This window comes from Candida albicans, chromosome R (genome assembly GCF_000182965.3).
Source record: "Candida albicans SC5314 chromosome R, complete sequence".
NCBI lineage: Eukaryota > Fungi > Ascomycota > Pichiomycetes > Serinales > Debaryomycetaceae > Candida > Candida albicans.
The window spans coordinates 1,786,303-1,805,344 of record NC_032096.1 but is presented as its reverse complement, the minus strand read 5'-3'; the positions used below and the strand labels follow the sequence as shown (position 1 = coordinate 1,805,344).

The following is a 19,042-nucleotide window of genomic DNA, read 5'->3' as shown; positions in this document are numbered from 1 at the left end:
TAAGTCTGAAAATTTTTTTGCTTAGAAATACAACAATAGAAAAAATAAAAAGAAAGAAAAATACAAAAAAAACGCCACACCAAACCAAAACCAAAAACGTTTAAACAAAGCGAACCCACATTAGAGACAGACAGTGGGAAAAAAAAAAAAGAAATTAAACATACAAACACAGCTAACTCCGGCTTACAAACCACAATGAGCTAATACCACGTGACCAGATTACCACATTTTTTTTACCTTTTAACGACATGATGCGATTTTGTCGATCTAGTAAGATAACCTTAAAATACTAGGAAATGTGTTTGAGTCAGAAAAGTATATGGTGATCATTCACCAAATGCAAGTGACTGCTCACATTTTCATGCTTGTGTTTGTGTTTACGATGTGGCAATAGCACGGGCTGTGACGATAAAAGTGTCATTTTTTGAAGAGTGACAAATCGACGTCATCAATCAATCGAACAAAGGATTGTTGCTACACCAAGAAGTTAGACTGGAATGGCAATTATTCAGGTCACGTGCGTGATAAGAACTTTATTTGCCCCAGACAACCAAACACATTAAACATCACACCAAGAGTTGTAGAGCTTTGTCATGGACTGCGTATTTACAAATTTGCAGATATTCTTCATTTCTAAACAAAAGTACTCAATTACTCTATACTTTATTCATTCTTGTAATTCGTTTAAAAAATTCGGGTTGTTTTGCAACTTTGTTTTGAATTTATCCCACCAGTTGTCAAATGCTTTAATGGGCACCTTCCCCGACGCATCTATGAAACTAGCCAAATAATTGTAAGCATGTCCGACAATCTTATTTGCCATCGTTGCTGTATTGTTAGGCAGACTCGTGGTAGTGGCTGCCGAGCTGGCTCCAGTGGTTTTATTTGCAGGCACCAACGATGTGCTGTTGGATATTTTCGATTGTTGGATCAACTGCTCTGCCTGTGGTGTGGGCTCGATGGAAATACCAATGTTGATAGTAGTTTTGTCACTCAAATCAATAGGGCCTCCATCGTTCATATCCATGTCTATATCGTCGACTGTCTTTGAGCCTTTGTTGGTGTTATTGTTCAATTTGTAGATTGCTGATGGCTTGTTTGGGTTGATCCCACCCAACAATTTGTATTCCGGCGAGCTACCTCCACTTTGTGGTAGCTGGAAATATATTAATGCAGTGTAATTATTATCGACAAAGGGGGAATTGGGCAAGATGAAAATGGTTATGTATGATATGTTGGAGGCGTTGGCAATATTGAAAACAAACTTTGTTTGATCAATTTGTTCGGCCAACACCATAGGTCTTCCCAGACAAACTGCTCCAAAAATACTCATTGCTGAAGAGAAGGAATCGATGATGTAATTGGTGGTTCTCAACTGGAAACTGAGGTACTAGATACTGTTCTGATAATACTAGTTTTTTTTTTTTTGGCGTAAGAAAGATTATCAAGTTGGTAAACGCACACCGAACTCTACATGGAAGAGAAGAGAAACAAAAAAATTTTTCTTTACATTTTTAACACTTTTTCTTTTCCTTTTCTTGATACTAATCAATTGGATAATCGCTTTCAAGACGAATGAATTTGGTTTTGTTCTAATTTGTTATCAAGAGTGATAGTCCTAGAACAATTTCGATGGACATATTTTCCATCTTTCGGGATTTTTAAATTATCTCATAGGTGAATTTGGAGAAGAAACATCGATATATTTTGAATTCTATTAATGTAGTATTATTTATCATATCTATTTTTCAACTACAACCCAACTTGTGGCACAGCCAGCACCAATAAGCACCACTTTTGCAGACCCGGTGTACAACTTGTTAAGATAATCGAACGTCACTTTATCAGAAGCATTTGATGTACCACAATTCCCGTGCTCTGACCATCCCCAGGCATAAACTATGTTGTCTGATGTGACCAATCCATGCTCACTGCCAATAGCATATTCCTCAACTGCAACACTCGAATTGTTTGGAAACAACTGCTCATGACTGTTGTTACCAAATGACTGGAGCACGTTTGTTTCCAGTAGTATATGAACAGAAGACCACATGGCTGCCACTCTAGCCACTGTAGACTCGGGGATATTCTTGATTGAAGACTTGCCAAATATCTTTACCCTGTTTGTGTCAGTCTGTATTGCAGTAAACTCTCTCCCTAGACTGAAATCTTTACACACCACACCAAATCGTAAGGTTTTTGGTGTCCACATTATCTTGTCTTCTGTTTCACCCAACTGTCCCTTTCTGCTGTTGCCCCAACCTACTAAGCCATTGGTTGTCTGAATAATTGTGTGCTGCATGCAAGACTTTATTTCCTTGAACCCGTCGACAGTAGTGGAGTAAATAAGTTCGCTTTCTGGTGTCTCCTTCCCAAGCCCTAACTCACCTTTTAGACCTCTTCCACAGACATACACTTCTCCACTGCGCTTCACCAAAATTGAAAACTCCCATCCACATGAAATATCTAGCCAGTCATTGCCAGGTACTTTGTGGAAAACACCCAAACTCTCACCTCTGGGTAATCCACACTGACCAAACTCGTTGCTCCCACAAGTGAAAACTTCGCCATTATCTAGAATTACCATTGTATGGTTACCTCCACCAGCTATTTTCATTGGCTTTCCAGGGACCTCTGAAGACATCGTGCCTCTATATCAAACAAAGTCACCTTCAACGAATTCTGATCCTCATCATTGTTTWTYCYAATTGGTAGTTCCCATTTGATCCACATGCTAGTAGTTGATACATTTCCGCTTCGGACTCATCTGTCAAACTTTTTGGTGCGCTTTATTTTTTTTTTTTTTTTTCTAGTGTGTATCTTTTTCTTTATCACCCAACCAAAACTCTGTTCTAGACTACTTGTTATCAAAGATTTACGGAAATATGCATAGCCCAAACAATCCATTTTAAGAAATCACTATCGTCTTTTGGATTTTTGTTTCTTGTTTTGTGCTATTTTGCTATTTCTGGGATTTTTTCTTAAAAAATCCATCTATGGCTTTCGGGGAAAGACATGGAGAATTGGCGGAATTTTCACGGGTGGCACCAGCCACAGTTTCTACTCACGTGACCAGCACCAACAAAATGTGTTTGCACCCAGATAATGAAACAATATGAAATGGTCGATTCTCTTCGTCATATTTATTCTCCACACTTTTCCCTCCAGCTTAGTCCTCTTCTATTTTTTTTTTATTTCTTTCTTGCTTTTTGTTATTATAGCATATCTTCTTTTTTATTCACTAGATTCTTCAGTTCTTGGGATCAATCATCAGAATGGCACCAGTTGCAGATACTACTAAATACGACGCTTCTCAATTTCAAAAAGCTCACGTTGGTAAAACCAGCAAAGGCTCATTTACTGTGAGTGATCACAACAAATCTTTAGCTTTATACCCGAAATTTTTGCCAACATGGAACCCAAACCAAAAGTTCCCATCTTATAAGTTTGAACAGTACCATGATAAAGGGCATGCTGCTGATCCTTTGTTGTCCAATTTGTTTCCTGCTGGTGGGGATTACAAGGTCAAGAGGTTGAGCCCCAAATTAGGTTCTGTGATAACTGGTATTCAGCTTTCACAGTTGTCGGATGCTGCGAAAAACGACCTTTCTCGTTTTGTTGCTGAAAGAGGTGTGGTTGTGTTCAGAGACCAAGATTTTAACCAAGGTGGGCCCCAGGCTGCTGTTGAGTTTGCCCAATACTTTGGGCCATTGTACAAGCATGCCACGAGTGGCTCCCCAGAAGGGTTCCCTGAATTGCATGTTTGCTTTCGTGGTGCATCACAGGATGAAATTGATAGTGTTTTTTCTGACAGAACGAATTCCATCTCATGGCATTCTGATTGCTCATATTCGTTGAATGCATTGCAGTTGACTTTGTTCTCATGCTTGCAATTGCCAGACTCCGGTGGTGATACATTATTTGCTAATTCGGTTGAAGCATATAACCGTTTAAGTCCTGCCATGAAAGAAAGATTGGAAGGATTGCATGTCTTGCATTCATCAGTTGAGCAGGCGGCAAACAATAAACTGGCTGGTGGAATAACTAGAAGAGAACCGGAAGCTAATATCCATCCGCTTGTTAGAGTTAACCCAGTCACCAAACAAAAACACTTGTATTTGAACAAAGAGTTTGGAAGACGTATTGTTGAATTAAAGGAAGATGAACTGGACTATTTGTTGTCATTCTTGTATGACCACATAGAGAAGGCTCAAGATTTGCAAATAAGAGTTACGTGGGAGGAGAATACTGTTGTTTTATGGAACAACTCAACCACAATTCACTCTCCATGTGTTGACTTTGATGAGCCTGAAATCCGCCACGCTTATAGAATAAGTGTCATGGGCGAACGACCAGTTGGCGATTTAAAGTACTTGAATGATGAAAATTATTTACAAGAAAAGTACAATGAGCTTGGAATTCAAAAAAGTTAAACTGCTGATGGTTGTTAATATTGTTTTTTTTTTGTATGGTTTTTTAAAAATTCTTTTCTTTTATGTGTATGTAGTGCTAGTCATTGTTTTAGGTAGTCATTTGAAATAAATTATATGTGTTTATGATCTCAACAGCAATTGTTATTATGTAATTTCGCAACAAATACGAAATACACACACACACGCATACATTTTGGTCGTGGGAGCAAGCACACGATTACACCTATATATATATATCGCGTGGTGTCCACCAAATTGTCTAGAACATTTTAGAAATCTATTTTCCAACTTGCAATTACCATCAAAACTTTAAAATTCAACAATGGGCCCTGAATTCGAGGATCTGATACCGTTGGTGCATTCAGACAATAGAACTACAACCATATACCTGGTATATATTATAATCAGCGATATTTTTCTGTTTGTTCAATGGCTATTATTTAAAGTGTTGAATCTCATCATTATTGATTCTCCAGCATTCGTTCTACGCCTTCTTTCAAAAAATTTTGAAATAAATTTGCATTTATCTTCAATATTGGCGACACTAATTGGGGTTAGTGTTGTGACCTATTTGGTTATTAGATATAAATTTCTAACTGGGTACTCTCATAGCAACGATCAAAAAGAAGGGGCAGGTAAGAAAGGCATTCATCCGGCTTCCTCGAAGGTATTTGTTGGAAAATCAAAGCAAGACAAAAAACCAAGCAATTACTTAGATGAGTTTTTACTAGCAATTAAAGTTTTTGGATACTTGGACAAGGCGGTGTTCCACGAATTGACGAAAAGTATGACTACACAGAAATTGTCGCATGAGGAAATATTATGTTTGGATGAATCCTTGGGGTTTCTGATAGTCGTCGAAGGGGTTGCCCAAGTGTATACAAAAAAGTCCAAGGAGAATCTGCTGAAATATAAACAACGCTATTTTGAGGAGATTGAAGAGGAGCGAGATGAGTTTTTGATTCTTGGTGACAAGCAGTACCAACTTTTGAATGAAGTTAAAAGCGGTGCTCCATTGAGTTCGTTGTTCTCCACCTTAGACTTGTTTAGGCCAAGAAATAAGAATGAGGAAATGGCTTTGACTCCAAACGATGAAGACGGGAATAGCGTCGTTGCATTGAATATGGATTATTTGAGTAAATCAGAACCCGCAACCGATTCGAAGTTGAGCAACAGTGACGATGATGAAAATGGTCAAGATTATCCTGAAATAATTGTCAGACCGAAGAAGTCTCATAATAATGGCACCATCACTATAGCAATCATCCCACACACCGCCTTTGAGCGCGTTCAGCTGAAGTACCCAAAGGCAACTTCTCATATTGTCACAATGGTTTTGACTAGGTTGTACAAGGTTACAATGAGCACTGTGCAAAACTACCTTGGTTTGACCAGTGAAATTTTGAAACTGGAGATCAAATTGAACGAAGAAAATGCTACGAGTCTACCAAGATACTTTGTCGACGGTTTATTGGAAAGGTTGAACAAAAAAGAAGAGGCCGAGGCCGAGGCCGAGAACTTGCCAAAGAAGCTCAAGCATCATCATAGAAACCAATTACAAAGGACTACGTCGAGGTATGTGTCTTTAGATTCCAAAGTAAAAAGCAATCATCCAGGTGACTTGCTTTCGTCGGTGCCTATCTCCCGAAGCGAGTTCCAAAAAAAGGTTCTCCCAAAATCTTCCACCACTTCATTGCTGGATGGGGATAACAAAAGAATGAACTTTACTGATGAAATGGAAGAAACTGAAGAGAACTCTTTACGAGTTGCGATAATTGAAAACATTTTCAAGATGGTTGGTATTGAAGAAACTAATGGTATAGTTGAAAGGACTGGATATTTCCAAAGCTTAAGCTCGTCAACAAGTAGTTCAATTGTGGGCTTGGATAGCTTGAATCAGTCAATTATGTCCGGTGCAACCACTCCAACCACCAAAAGATCGCATCCGGTATTCAACAATCAGGGAAGTTTAATGAACACGATAAATTTAGCTGAATTGAGAAAACCATCAACTGCTGAAAACTCAACGTTGCCCAAACTTTCTGGAAAGAAACGTTTGTTATCAGACATGAATATCAAAGATGCATTTGCTAAATCCTTAGAGATCAAGTATATTGGGCCGGATTCTACGATTGTGAGTCAGAATTCGGCAATTACTGGGTTGTACTATGTTATTGACGGATCTTTGGAAATTTACAACCGCTCTGCAGATGTTTCTGCTCCTAATCGATACATCTATACAGTTGAGTCTGGTGGGATTGCTGGATATTTGACTTCTGTTGTCGGGTTCAGATCGATGGTGACAATAAAGACCCCCAAGAAAACCGGTGCAGTTGTCGCATACATACCAAAGAATGACTACAACAAGTTGTTGGACAAATATTACTTTTTGCAATTACCCGTTGCACTTAAACTTAAAAACTTGTTATCCAAGCAGATACTCACAATTGATTACGCATTAGAGTGGTGTCACATACCTGCGGGTGAAGTCTTGTGCTCACAAGGTGACTTGGCCAATGGATTCCATGTCGTTTTGAGTGGGCGGTTTAGAGTTGTTAGATCGACAAACAAAAACACTGAGAAGGAAGACGTTGAGGTTTTGGGCGAGTATGGACATGGCGAATCTATTGGTGAAGTTGAAGTGTTGACAGCTTCGAGAAGATCAAACACGTTAATTGCGGTTCGAGATTCAGAAACAGCACGTATTCCAAGATCATTATTCGAAATGTTATCCAATGAGAACCCATCCATAATGGTAAGTGTTTCGCGTTTAGTTGCATCCAAGGTACTCGCTCTGCAGTATCAACCACGGGAGCGGAACTTTATTACTTCAACCACTTCCCAAGAGTCTTTTACATCAGCAAATTATAAAACAATCACTATTTTACCCACCGTGTCTGGTTTACCGGTGCGACAATTTGCAGAAAAGTTAGTTCAGGCATTAAGGCAGATTGGCCGAAACGTTATTGCGTTAGACCAGGCTCTGATATTGACTCATTTGGGGAGACATGCGTTTGATGAAAGTTTGGCGAGGTTGAAGCTACTGGGATATTTTGCGTATTTGGAAGAAGAATACGAAACTATAGTATACATTTGCGACACCCCAGTTCAGTCTAATTGGACATCAACGTGCATCTCTCAAGGCGACTGTATTTTGTTATTAGCAGATGCCGAGGATGATAGCACGACTATTGGTGAGTATGAGCAATTATTGGTCAAATTGAAAACCACAGCCAGAACAGATTTGTGTTTGCTTCACCAAGACAAAGTTGTTAGGGCAGGGTCTACTAGTCCATGGTTGAAAAATAGAATATGGGTTCAAGGACACCACCATATTCAAATGAAGTTTGAACAAGGAGCAAATGTTTTACCACACAAAAAATCGTTTATAAGCGATTTAGCAGCGAAGCTTTCGCAGAATAAAGCAATAAAGTCTACTTTTGAGGCAACAAAGCAGCACATTAAATGGTATGTCAAGGAAAATGACCAAAGCAAGGTGTTGAAAATATACAAGGACGACTTTATGAGATTGGCTCGGATTCTTTCCAATGAAGCAGTGGGTCTTGTTTTGGGAGGCGGTGGCTCAAGAGGTATATCCCACGTTGGTGTTGTGACGAGTTTAGAGCGACATGGGATTCCCGTTGACATTATTGGGGGCACATCCATTGGGTCTTTTGTTGGTGGGTTGTATGCCAAGGAGTACAATATTGTCTCCATTTATGCTATGGCGAAAAAGTTTTCAAAAAGAATATCTTCGGTTTGGCGGATGTTATTCGATTTGACCTACCCGGTCACTTCGTATATTACAGGTTATGAATTCAACCGTGGTATATGGAAGGTTTTTGGATTTGCTGAAATTGAGGATTTTTGGATCAAGTATTTTTGTAACTCGGCAAACATCACAAACTCCACGATGGATATCCACGAAAAAGGATATGCGTGGAGGTTCATCCGTGCGTCAATGTCGCTTGCAGGTCTTTTACCCCCTATCGCATTTAATGGATGTATGTTACTAGATGGTGGTTATTTGGACAACTTGCCTGTGAATGAGATGAAAAAAAGAGGTGTCAAGCATATTATTGCTGTCGATGTTGGTTCTGTTGATGATCGTACACCAATGAACTATGGGGACACTCTTCTGGGATTTTGGGTTTTGCTCAATCGATGGAACCCCTTTTCCAGTCACCCTAACATTCCAACAATGATGGATATTCAAATGAGATTGACTTATGTTTCTAGTGTCAATGCATTAGAGGAGGCCAAGAGAACCCCTGGTGTTTACTATTTGCGACCACCTATTGATCCTTATGCAACTTTAGATTTTGGAAAGTTTGACGAGATTTACAAAGTTGGACTCAAGTATGCAGATGACTTGTTTGCCGATTGGAAAAGCAAAGGTAAATTTCCAAGAATTGCAGGATTGGTTGAGAAGAAAAAGGATGGTGAAGAAAAGAAAATACTTTATCGAAGAAACTCTATCTAGAGGTCAATTGCCATGTATATATAAATCTGCATTCGCGTCACTTTGTATATATGTTTATAAACGGTGGTTAGAGAAATGGAACTACAACAGAGCTCTTTTTTTTTAACACTATTTATATTTGATTAATTTAGAGAATTTTTAAATACATAATGATTAATATTCGAATTGCTCTCGTTATTGCAGTGTTTTCTTTTTCTTAAACAGCTATTCCTTTTTGCTATATATCTGTTTTCGTAACTGCGCCTTTAAAAAACGAGACTTTGTTCGTCTTTACCAGCTGCTAGCTGAACATCTTCCTGAAGCCGTGAATCATTCTAGTTGATAGGAAAACACAAACACAAATCTAGAATATCAGTCTTACTTACTTTATTTGGAACCGGATACCAGGATTCCAGAAGCTTTAAGCTTGAGCCATCTCATACAATAGAAAAACTGTCTCCTGCTTCTGTTTGCCGATTATGTACTGTCACAATCATGAAAACAGATTCAGGCACTTTTGATCTACTGTCTCCAATAACCATTTTGCTGCTGTGGGTACTGTCCAAACATATATCCTGTTTGTTGTGTTTGGCCAAATCCAGTAAACTGCGGCTGTTGCTGTGGTTGTTGTGGTTGCTGTTGTTGTTGTTGTTGTAGATATACTGTATTGGTATATTGTGGCTGCTGTTGCTGTTGCTGCTGTGGTTGCTGTTGTTGGGTGAATGCTTGGCCAGTCGGTTGATTATATAATGACAATATGTTCTGCTTGTTAGTCTGCTGAGCTATCAATTGGGGATTGGACATTTGCATTAACTGGTTTTGGTGTTGCGGATTGTTCGGATCAAGATACTCTTGTCCATTCGAGTCAATATACGAAATCTGACCAGTGACTGGATCTGTGTATTGGTAAATTTGCGGCATTCCAGTAGTTTGTGCTCCTGTTATTGCTGGTACTTGTGGCAGAGCTGTTGTGTTTCCATTCCACCATTCATCAGACGACACCTGTGTTTTTTCATTGGTGTTAGCTGAGCTAGGTTGAGGTCTTCTTGGCAATTCGGGAGCAATCTCTTCTTTTGTTGGGTTGATTTTTGAATCCTGTTCCAATATGTCGAGTGCCAACTCGATGTTTCCGTTACTCAATAGTAAACTCTCCAAAACAGCGTCACGGTCATTATAACCATACAGTCTAATTTTCATTGCCTGTGTGTAATACTGAGTATACTCAAATGTGGTAAGTTTTCTATGTGTAAGTCGTGGAATCGATGCACTTTGACTACGGGCACTGTTTGATCTCAGTCTTGTCAGTGCTCGTTGTGAATACGAGCTGCCTTGATCTGCATCACTAAACTTACTCGACCGGTCATCATACTCGGAATTATCAATACCATCGTCGCGAAATTTACCCGCAATGTACTTGTCTCTAAGGTATTGTTCGACGGCACTGACATCGTCATCCCCATCATATGGAAAGGGTATTCTCTTCGAATTCCATTTTCTTTTCGCCTTCTTGTTTCCGATTCGGCGCAATTGGTTAATTTGTTCTTCTGTCCAATTGTCCAAAGTCAATGATTTGACCTTCGATATGTTGTGGTTAGGAGGACCAAGAACTCGCTTATGCACCGAAGCACATCTTCCACACAATAATATCCCCAAAGTATACGAAGCCCAAGTTGGGTGTGAAGCTCCACATTCACCACATTTGTTGTCGTTACCTCTACTGTTAACAGCTTCTATCAACTGTCTCTCTTTTTCCTTTTGTTGCTTTTTACTAAACATTGGCAAGAATGGCGGGTCGGTCGGTAGGTAGGTTGTTGTGGTGTAAGGAATAGTCTATTGAATTAAACTTGAGAAAAGTGGGAACGAAAAAAAAAAAGGTAAAGTCGTTCGTTTTCAATAATGTCTCATGTTGGTTCTTTGTTTGTTCTTTTCCTATACAACATTGGTTTCACATTTATTCTTATATGCACACTAAAACACAAGGAGGTGAATATTACAAGAGAGAGACGTGAACAAATGAAGGCAAACACTTGCTTGTTCTTCTATTTTACGTATATGGTAGTAATCTATGTGAATAAATGGTCTCACTCGAACCGGTGCAACACAATTCTTCGACGTCAAACAGGAGGTCGACTAGCTCAGGAATGGTGATGCTTCGAAGCTGTTTGTTTACCTTTGCAATGTCCTTATTCAGCAACTCTGCTTTCTTAAGATAGCCAGTGCATATAGAGACATGATACGATGATGGCGAATACCTTTCAGGGTTTTGCAAATACCCATTATCCTCAAGAGTTTGTCTGCACAACTTTGTAAGCTCATCGGCATATTTTCTCGAGTCAGCAGTGTGTTTTACATATATCAACAAAAATAGTCTGTCATTTGTGAATCCTCTTGCTAACTCTAAGTAGTTGACGGTTTGGAAACGAATGGCCTTTCTTGGTTTGTTTAGTATCAGTGACAACGGATCCAGTCCCCCTCCCACAGTCACTATCATTGATTTGGGTACTTCCAACTTCGCCACACTCTCAAATATTTTGTCTGCCACTAAATGGGTATCAGGGGTGTTTAGTGCTACACCGGGAAAAACAGTTAGATGCTGTTTCACTAGACGTGAGGTGTCCTTGTGTGTAGATACAAACTTGTAGTTTTCCGAGAGCAAAGGTATCTTAGAAATTGTACGCAAACAGGCCCTCTCTATGTTCCTGATCGCTGCAAATGGTGGTTTCCATGGAAGGTACCCAAAGGTGGTGGCCACTGTTTTAGACATGTTTTGCTGATAAAGTTGCAGATAAATCTCAATATTTGGAAGCGGTGGAGGGATGCTTGTTTGACTCTCTAATTTGTTTTCTCCTTCTTTCTCGTCACTTTCTATTGGAAAATCTCTGTCGCCTTCCTCTTGGGTTTCGGTTTCACTTTCGGTTTCTGACGTGTAATGTTGGATCAAATCCATGTACTGTAGGGTCAAAAAAGAAAAAGACCTTAGTGGTAGTTCTGTATTGTGAATAGAGTTGGAACAAAACGAAAAAAAAAATTTTTTAGGCTTCAAACATTTGAACTCTGGTAAACAAATCAGTAAATTCCACATAACTTGAGATGCAAAATAAAAAAATTATGTCAGACAAAGTGATGAAAAGTTGTATGGACAAAAGACCATTCAAGAAGAACTAAGTAGCAAAGTAGTAATGAGTTGAAATCAACTATTTTCGATTCCGTAATATCTCTATAAAATACACCCCTGCCTTTGATCGGTTAAAACTTTATGAGGTGTCTGTGATTAAATGGTTTTGAACATTGTAAATGCTCTGCTTTATTTGTTGCCCAACACTGGTGTTCTGGAGCATCGATAACCAACATCTTGAAGGGCTTGATCACTTTTATTTTTAGTTTTTTGAATTTCTTCCCCTTAAATTTATACAGAATTGCCTCCATTGTTGGAACAAGCACATACGAGGGGCGATACTGCATTTGAAGAATCTCACCTTTATTTACAGCACAGGAAAATAACAAGGTCGCTGCCATTACTTTCCCTACTTTAACGCCAATTGAAAGTCCTAAGGCTTCCAGAAACGCATACGTTGGAAAACCAATGTACAAGTCCACATAGTTTTCCACTGCTGCTTCCAAGAGCACTGTGACAATCCGACTAATTGTTCCGCCTGACCCCGATGTTGAATCTAGGCAATAGGATGCTGGTATCCAGTATTCTAACGGGAAAATCTGGGGAGCATCGGCTGGATCTTTTTGTCTTACTTCCACCCAGTTACGGTTGCGGTGGTTGTATTGAAGCGAGCTTTTTGTGTCTTTGAATTGGAACACGTTTGTCGTGTCGCTAAGTTTGTCTGCATGTTTTGATTCCAACTCTTCAATAGAGCGTAAGGAATATACTGTGGGAGTGGCGGATATCTGTTTTTTTAAAAGTTGCAGTTCCTCATACACCACGGAAGTGTTGTTCAAACAGACAATCGAATTGCCCGGTACTTTCGAATGTTGTGCAACTACATTTTCTGTGCACTTTGATGCATAAAAGACAACTACAAATTGAAATAAACACGTAATCGGTCTATAAATCATCTTATATTTGCATTGATTTTCTTGTTTGTATTTGTTTTTTCTTAGTTCAAGTTTTCTTATGGAGGCTTGGGTTCGATAAAGGTCACTGTGTACCCGCATATCAATATAGTTTCACCGTCTGGTACTACCGGAATATCACTGAAGAAAAAAAAAAAGACAAGCTCGTCTTAGTACAACTTTAAAATGAAAGTCCTGTGTACTTGGCGAATGTAATTGATTGTTAGAACTCAGGTATTAATCAACTTTAACTAGGTATTAAGTGGATTTGATCGTCTACCGACCACATCTGTTAGTATAGTTCTACCGCATACAAGTGACTAAAATCTGACTGTGTTTTAGGTTGGCTGTCCAAATTAGTATCTACCTATTTCAGTATTAATCCGGGGGATGGACAAGTAGTTGGTGGGATGATTCTCTTTTATTTTGTTTTGTTCCTCTATGTGTGGAGAAAGACAAGCACGTCGGGAATAATGCACTGGTACCAAAATTATGGTTTTGTGCGGGTTTTTCTTTCTTTTTTCTATGGAACCTTCTAGTGACTTCCAGCAAAATCTGGAACCAACTAGAGTGACTCTAGTCCGAGCTTTTTTTTTTCTTCTCCCTTCTGTAAGAGAGTCGCAAACATTGTATGTTTGCTCTGTCAACCCCCCCCCTCCCTCCTCGTCCCATTCCTTCCGATATAAAACCACTTCATCACCACCCTTCCCTAAATCCTCAAGTCTTTTTCATTTCTCTTTTTTTCTTTTTTTTTTCAACTTCAATTCATTATTAATAACAATTATACACTATTAGATCATGGAAGATTTTACAGATAACGCTATCAAGATTATCAATAATGCTACTGAATTGGCAAAACAACAGGCCAATTCGCAATTGTTACCCCTTCATTTTCTTGCTGCATTTATCCCATCAGATGATACTGAAGGCTCAACACAGTATTTGAAAACGTTGGTCAAGAGAGCAAGATACGAATGGGGCGATTTCGAAAGAATCGTGAACAGACATTTGGTTAAAATACCATCTCAGAACCCCCCTCCAGATGAAATACGACCAAGCTATCAAGCAGGCCAGGTGTTAACGAAGGCCAACAAAATCAAACAACAACAAAAGGACTCATATGTTGCTCAGGACCATATTTTGTTGGCGCTCTTGGAGGACCAATCAATTAAAGATATTTTCAAAGAAGCTGGTATGAGTGTTGACACAATAAAGACACAAGCTATTGAATTGAGAGGGTCCCAAAGGATTGACTCCAGACAAGCTGATTCGTCTTCATCTTATGAATTTTTGAACAAGTATTGTGAAGATTTTACCGAAAAGGCTAGGGAAGGTAAGATTGATCCTGTAATTGGTAGAGAGGAAGAAATTCGAAGAGTCATCAGAGTTTTGGCAAGAAGAAGCAAATCGAACTCGGTGTTGATTGGTGATGCTGGTGTTGGTAAGACTTCTATTGTTGAAGGTGTTGCACAAAGAATAGTTGATGGGGACGTTCCAAATGTTTTGGCTGGCTCAAGATTATTTGCTCTTGATTTGGGTGCATTGACTGCAGGTGCAAAATACAAGGGTGAGTTTGAGGAAAGATTGAAAGGTGTTTTGAATGAAATTGAAAAATCCAAAGAGTTTATCATCTTGTTCATTGATGAAATCCACATGTTGATGGGTGATGGTAAATCAGATGCTGCTAATTTGTTGAAGCCAATGTTGGCCAGAGGTGCATTACATTGTATTGGTGCTACTACCTTTGCTGAATACAGAAAGTTCATTTCCAAAGATGGTGCATTTGAAAGAAGATTCCAAAAAATCGATGTTCCTGCCGCCACCGTGCAAGAAACTGTTGCCATTTTAAGAGGTATCCAGCCTAAATATGAAATTCACCATGGGGTCCGTATATTGGATAGTGCATTGGTCACTGCTGCTCAGTTGGCTTCAAGATACTTGACATACAGAGCATTACCTGATTCAGCTGTTGATCTTGTTGATGAGAGTGCTGCTGCTGTTGCTGTGGCTAGAGACTCTAAGCCAGAAGAGTTGGACACTTTGGAAAGACAATTGCATTTGGTAGATGTCGAAATCAATGCATTAGAAAGAGACAAAGATGCAGACTCTGCTTCCAAGGAACGTTTGAATTTGGCCAAAAAGAAGAAAGCAGAATTGGAAGAAAAAATTGGACCATTGAACGAGAGATACAGACAAGAACGAGCTAGTCATGAACAATTGACTGCTGCCAAAAGAAAATTGGATGAACTTGAGATCAAAGCTCAAGATGCTGAAAGAAGATACGATACTGCTACTGCTGCTGACTTGAGATACTTTGCTATCCCAGATATCCAGAAGCAAATTGAAGAGTTAGAAGTCAAAGTTGTTGAAGAGGAAGCTTCTAATTTGGACAGCTTGTTGAAGAATGCAGTTGGACCAGAACAAATATGTGAAACCGCTGCTAGATTGACTGGTATCCCTGTCACGAAATTGTCGCAAGCAGAAAACAATAAATTGATCAATATGGAAGCAGAATTGTCGAAAGAAGTTGTTGGACAATCGGAAGCTGTGAAGGCAGTCTCCAATGCCATCAGATTAAGAAGATCGGGTTTGGCTAATCCTAACCAACCACCATCCTTTTTGTTTTTGGGTCTTTCTGGTTCGGGTAAGACTGAATTGGCTAAGAAGCTTGCTGGTTTTCTCTTTGCAGACGAAAAGGCAATTATTAGAATTGACTGCTCTGAATTGGGAGACAAATGGTCTGCTTCAAAATTGTTGGGTGCTGCTCCAGGTTATGTTGGATATGAAGAAGGTGGTATCTTGACTGAGCCATTAATCAGACGGCCATACTCTGTGGTCTTGTTGGATGAAGTTGAAAAAGCTGCTCCTGAAGTGTTGACTGTGTTATTACAGATTTTGGATGATGGTAGAGTTACCTCTTCTCAAGGTAAGCTTGTTAACTGCTCGAATGCCATTTTCATAATGACGTCTAATTTGGGTGCAAACTACATCAATGCCGCCAAGGGAAGCAAGATTGATGCCAACACAAAGGAACATGTAATGGATGCTGTGAGAGCACATTTCAGACCTGAATTTATTAACCGTATTTCCAGTATTGTTGTGTTTAACAGATTGTCGAGAAAAGCCATTTCCAAGATTGTCAAGATCAGGTTGTCCGAAATTGAAAACAGATTCACTGCTAATGGTAAGGCTATACAATTGAAGCTAGATGATGATGCCATGGAGTACTTGTGCAAGAATGGATGGTCACCTGACTTGGGTGCAAGACCATTGAACCGCTTGATCCAAAACGAGATTTTGAACAGGTTAGCTGTAATGTTGTTGAAAGGGCAAATCCAAGATAAAGAAACTGCTAGAGTTGTTCTTGGCGAAAAAGGTTTGGAGATTTTACCTAACCATGAACCAGAAGATGTGGAAATGAATGATGTTGATAACTGGCAAGACTCAGAGGATGAAGATGATGACGAAGCCAGATTCACTTCACCTGGACTTGACTAAACTAAAAGTACATTACACATAAATAAAAATCTAATATTTTGTACAGTTTTATATAGTTTTTAAAAAATAAAAGGAACTTGTTTTGTGTATATATAAGATTCTGGCTCAATGGATAAACCATCATTCTGTTAATAATTAGAAAAAAGCGTAAAGGAACTAGATGCAAAAATATAAGCCCAACGCGGGACTCGAACCCGCAACCTTGAGATTAAAAGTCTCACGCTCTAAGCCGATTGAGCTAGCTAGGCGTTTTTGATGTGGATTCAGGTCTTTGTAAAAAGGTAATAGTATTTCTAATTTAATTATTCAGCTTTAATTCTCAAATATAAGTATAAGTCAAACTAAAAAGATTAATAATTTTTTAAGTCCTATAAAACATTTTATATGTGTTTTATTTCATGAAAAAACTAATTTCGAATTATGTATTTCCTAAAAGCATATTCCATGTAGAAATATTCTGGTGCTGTATTTTGAAATAATATTTGATAATTTTGGTCTGTATTTTTCGATTAAAAAAATACCCCACAAGATTACACACACACTAATTGATTTCAAACAAACGTTAAATTGCCCAATAAAAACTTACTTCAAAGCCAACTTACGCTCTGCTGAGTGACTATTCCTTATGCGTTCTTTAGGGTTTTCGTAATCGGAAATGGTAGCACATCCTTCAAGTAGAAATCATGAACCTCATTCCATGGTTTATAACACATTCACTCATGAACACATTTTTTCTCAGGCACGGGAGAAAGAAAGTGCGTAATAACGTTTCTCAGCAATATATTAAATTCCATAATCTTGAGCATTTTAGTTTTATCAATGTTTGAATCTCTATTCAAAGTTTTACAGAATGAGTAATATACAATGTTTGGGTTTATCTTTTTTTTCCTTTCATAATTTTGTTTTTATTTTCTCTTAACTTATTGGCGTCCATTCAAATCAATACTAAGCTTCTTTGAATCGACTCTTTAGCAAACAATAGCCGAAATTGTTGATTTCTATGACTAAAGTATCTTTGCAGTAATTGATATGCTACAAAAGTAGATTCAAAATATTTTTTGTTCGCTTTTGGTGTTAGTTTATTTCTTATACAATAAAATTAAAGACTTGATTAAAACTTTGACAGCTATAGTCTAGGCCATCTACCAAATATGTGATGACTAGTCCACATCAAAAACGCCTAGCTAGCTCAATCGGCTTAGAGCGTGAGACTTTTAATCTCAAGGTTGCGGGTTCGAGTCCCGCGTTGGGCTTATATTTTTGCATCCAATTTTTTTTGTAGACAACTGATGTTGAAGGCAAACAATTGTCTTTGGCTCATATTTTTTTGCTATTGAACCCAGTTTTATGATAATAGTGCTAACAGGAAATATAGTAGCTTCATCTATGAATTGGTATTTCCTATAATTGGTTGTATTGATGTCTTTATTAGAAGCGTTTTGCAAGTTTCTTGAATAAATTAGAGTGAGAAATATTTCTGAATTCCTCCTTTTGGTAGAACTTGTTGTATCAACAGAATTTGCATATAAGAATTGTGTGCAATGGGAATTATTAATTCGAAAAGAGAAGTCATTGTTGAACACGTCATTGAATAAATCATTACCTACCTATCAACCTATAAAATCAAAAAATAACCGTCATAGCTACTTTGCCATCCAATCCCAATAAGGGCAAGTTCAATAAAGACGCGTCCACCTGTTTTATGTAAAATTAAGAGAGTACTTTCCGTAATCCAGTTTCACAATTTAGCATACTTCTTACCCTATATACTCAATTTGAACAATTATTTATACAAGAGCTCACACAACCGATAGCGAAACCAATACATCCAGTTTTCTCTCAGTTAGTACAGCAAAAAGGTATGAGAAAGCGTGTTATATCTACCATGTTTCACGATATTTGCAGGCCCTCGCTTCCACGAAAGCGCCTAGCTAGCTCAATCGGCTTAGAGCGTGAGACTTTTATTACAAGAGTGATCTCAAGGTTGCGGGTTCGAGTCCCGCGTTGGGCTTTCTTTTTTACTTCTTTAAGACAATTATGGGTTTTTTTTGCACGGTGTTCTTTTTATTTCATCACTAGACCAAGATCGTTTTGATTTTATACAGAAAGTACTATTTCTCTTTCTATTTATTTTTTTTTCTAGTTTTGCGATGTGGTCGTGTAATCGGCGCGTTAAAAAAGGGTGATCAAGTACATAACCAATCTGTTACCGGATCAGTGGATTCAAAAAAAAAAAAAAAAAAACACCAAAGAAATTCTACAATAAAGACAGGAACAAGGTGCATTTCAATAGCTCTATACTACTCTCAGCTCTCCCTTTTCAGCTCTTGTGCTCTTTCAAAAAAATAGATCGAAATACCGTGATTAGGTCTTGTTATTTTTTTTTTGTGGATTTCCCATTAATTCCATTAACCAATCAGCGCCCTCTTAATTGAGTTTTTTTTTCTTGGAGATATAATCTATTTTTCTTTCCCTCTCTCCCTCGGAGTTGATTGGCATTGTGTTGAAATCTGGAGAACTTTACAACCAACAGAAGAAAAAATAAAAAAATAATTTTAAAAAACAGAGCGTGTGAATTGAGTTC

General features: G+C 38.4%; 9 protein-coding genes and 3 non-coding genes across 12 annotated transcripts; 6 read left to right on the top strand and 6 right to left on the bottom strand. All coding sequences in view use genetic code 12, as the record gives it.

The window, feature by feature from the left end:
- Positions 1-667: 667 nt before the first annotated feature.
- CAALFM_CR08330WA (uncharacterized protein) lies at positions 668-1,333 on the bottom strand (the record flags this gene model as incomplete). The annotated part of the gene is made up of 1 exon (XM_711147.1): positions 668-1,333. One exon carries the CDS (start codon positions 1,331-1,333, stop codon positions 668-670), a length of 666 nt encoding a protein of 221 aa, XP_716240.1.
- A 408-nt stretch (positions 1,334-1,741) lies between these two features.
- On the bottom strand, positions 1,742-2,644 carry ATS1 (Ats1p; the record flags this gene model as incomplete). The annotated part of the gene is made up of 1 exon (XM_711146.2): positions 1,742-2,644. One exon carries the CDS (start codon positions 2,642-2,644, stop codon positions 1,742-1,744), a length of 903 nt encoding a protein of 300 aa, XP_716239.2.
- Positions 2,645-3,275: 631 nt separating this feature from the next.
- Positions 3,276-4,433, top strand: CAALFM_CR08310CA (uncharacterized protein; the record flags this gene model as incomplete). Its single annotated transcript, XM_711145.2, has 1 exon — positions 3,276-4,433. One exon carries the CDS (start codon positions 3,276-3,278, stop codon positions 4,431-4,433), a length of 1,158 nt encoding a protein of 385 aa, XP_716238.1.
- Positions 4,434-4,755: 322 nt separating this feature from the next.
- CAALFM_CR08300CA (lysophospholipase) lies at positions 4,756-8,916 on the top strand (the record flags this gene model as incomplete). The annotated part of the gene is made up of 1 exon (XM_711143.2): positions 4,756-8,916. The coding sequence occupies one exon, from the start codon at positions 4,756-4,758 to the stop codon at positions 8,914-8,916; it is 4,161 nt and encodes a 1,386-aa protein (XP_716236.1).
- A 501-nt stretch (positions 8,917-9,417) lies between these two features.
- On the bottom strand, positions 9,418-10,671 carry CAALFM_CR08290WA (uncharacterized protein; the record flags this gene model as incomplete). Its single annotated transcript, XM_711140.2, has 1 exon — positions 9,418-10,671. One exon carries the CDS (start codon positions 10,669-10,671, stop codon positions 9,418-9,420), a length of 1,254 nt encoding a protein of 417 aa, XP_716233.2.
- A 268-nt stretch (positions 10,672-10,939) lies between these two features.
- Positions 10,940-11,977, bottom strand: CAALFM_CR08280WA (uncharacterized protein; the record flags this gene model as incomplete). The annotated part of the gene is made up of 1 exon (XM_711139.1): positions 10,940-11,977. One exon carries the CDS (start codon positions 11,975-11,977, stop codon positions 10,940-10,942), a length of 1,038 nt encoding a protein of 345 aa, XP_716232.1.
- A 164-nt stretch (positions 11,978-12,141) lies between these two features.
- Positions 12,142-13,062, bottom strand: CAALFM_CR08270WA (uncharacterized protein; the record flags this gene model as incomplete). Its single annotated transcript, XM_711138.2, has 1 exon — positions 12,142-13,062. The coding sequence occupies one exon, from the start codon at positions 13,060-13,062 to the stop codon at positions 12,142-12,144; it is 921 nt and encodes a 306-aa protein (XP_716231.2).
- Positions 13,063-13,452: 390 nt separating this feature from the next.
- Positions 13,453-13,755, top strand: CAALFM_CR08260CA (uncharacterized protein; the record flags this gene model as incomplete). Its single annotated transcript, XM_711137.1, has 1 exon — positions 13,453-13,755. The coding sequence occupies one exon, from the start codon at positions 13,453-13,455 to the stop codon at positions 13,753-13,755; it is 303 nt and encodes a 100-aa protein (XP_716230.1).
- Positions 13,756-13,758: 3 nt separating this feature from the next.
- HSP104 (chaperone ATPase) lies at positions 13,759-16,458 on the top strand (the record flags this gene model as incomplete). The annotated part of the gene is made up of 1 exon (XM_711134.2): positions 13,759-16,458. The coding sequence occupies one exon, from the start codon at positions 13,759-13,761 to the stop codon at positions 16,456-16,458; it is 2,700 nt and encodes an 899-aa protein (XP_716227.2).
- Positions 16,459-16,631: 173 nt separating this feature from the next.
- tK(UUU)5 lies at positions 16,632-16,706 on the bottom strand. Its single transcript has one exon. It is a non-coding gene; the product is annotated as a tRNA-Lys (tRNA).
- Positions 16,707-17,636: 930 nt separating this feature from the next.
- Positions 17,637-17,711, top strand: tK(UUU)4. Its single transcript has one exon. It is a non-coding gene; the product is annotated as a tRNA-Lys (tRNA).
- Positions 17,712-18,383: 672 nt separating this feature from the next.
- On the top strand, positions 18,384-18,469 carry tK(UUU)3. The gene is given in 2 exon segments: positions 18,384-18,422; positions 18,434-18,469. It is a non-coding gene; the product is annotated as a tRNA-Lys (tRNA).
- The last annotated feature ends 573 nt before the right edge of the window (positions 18,470-19,042 follow it).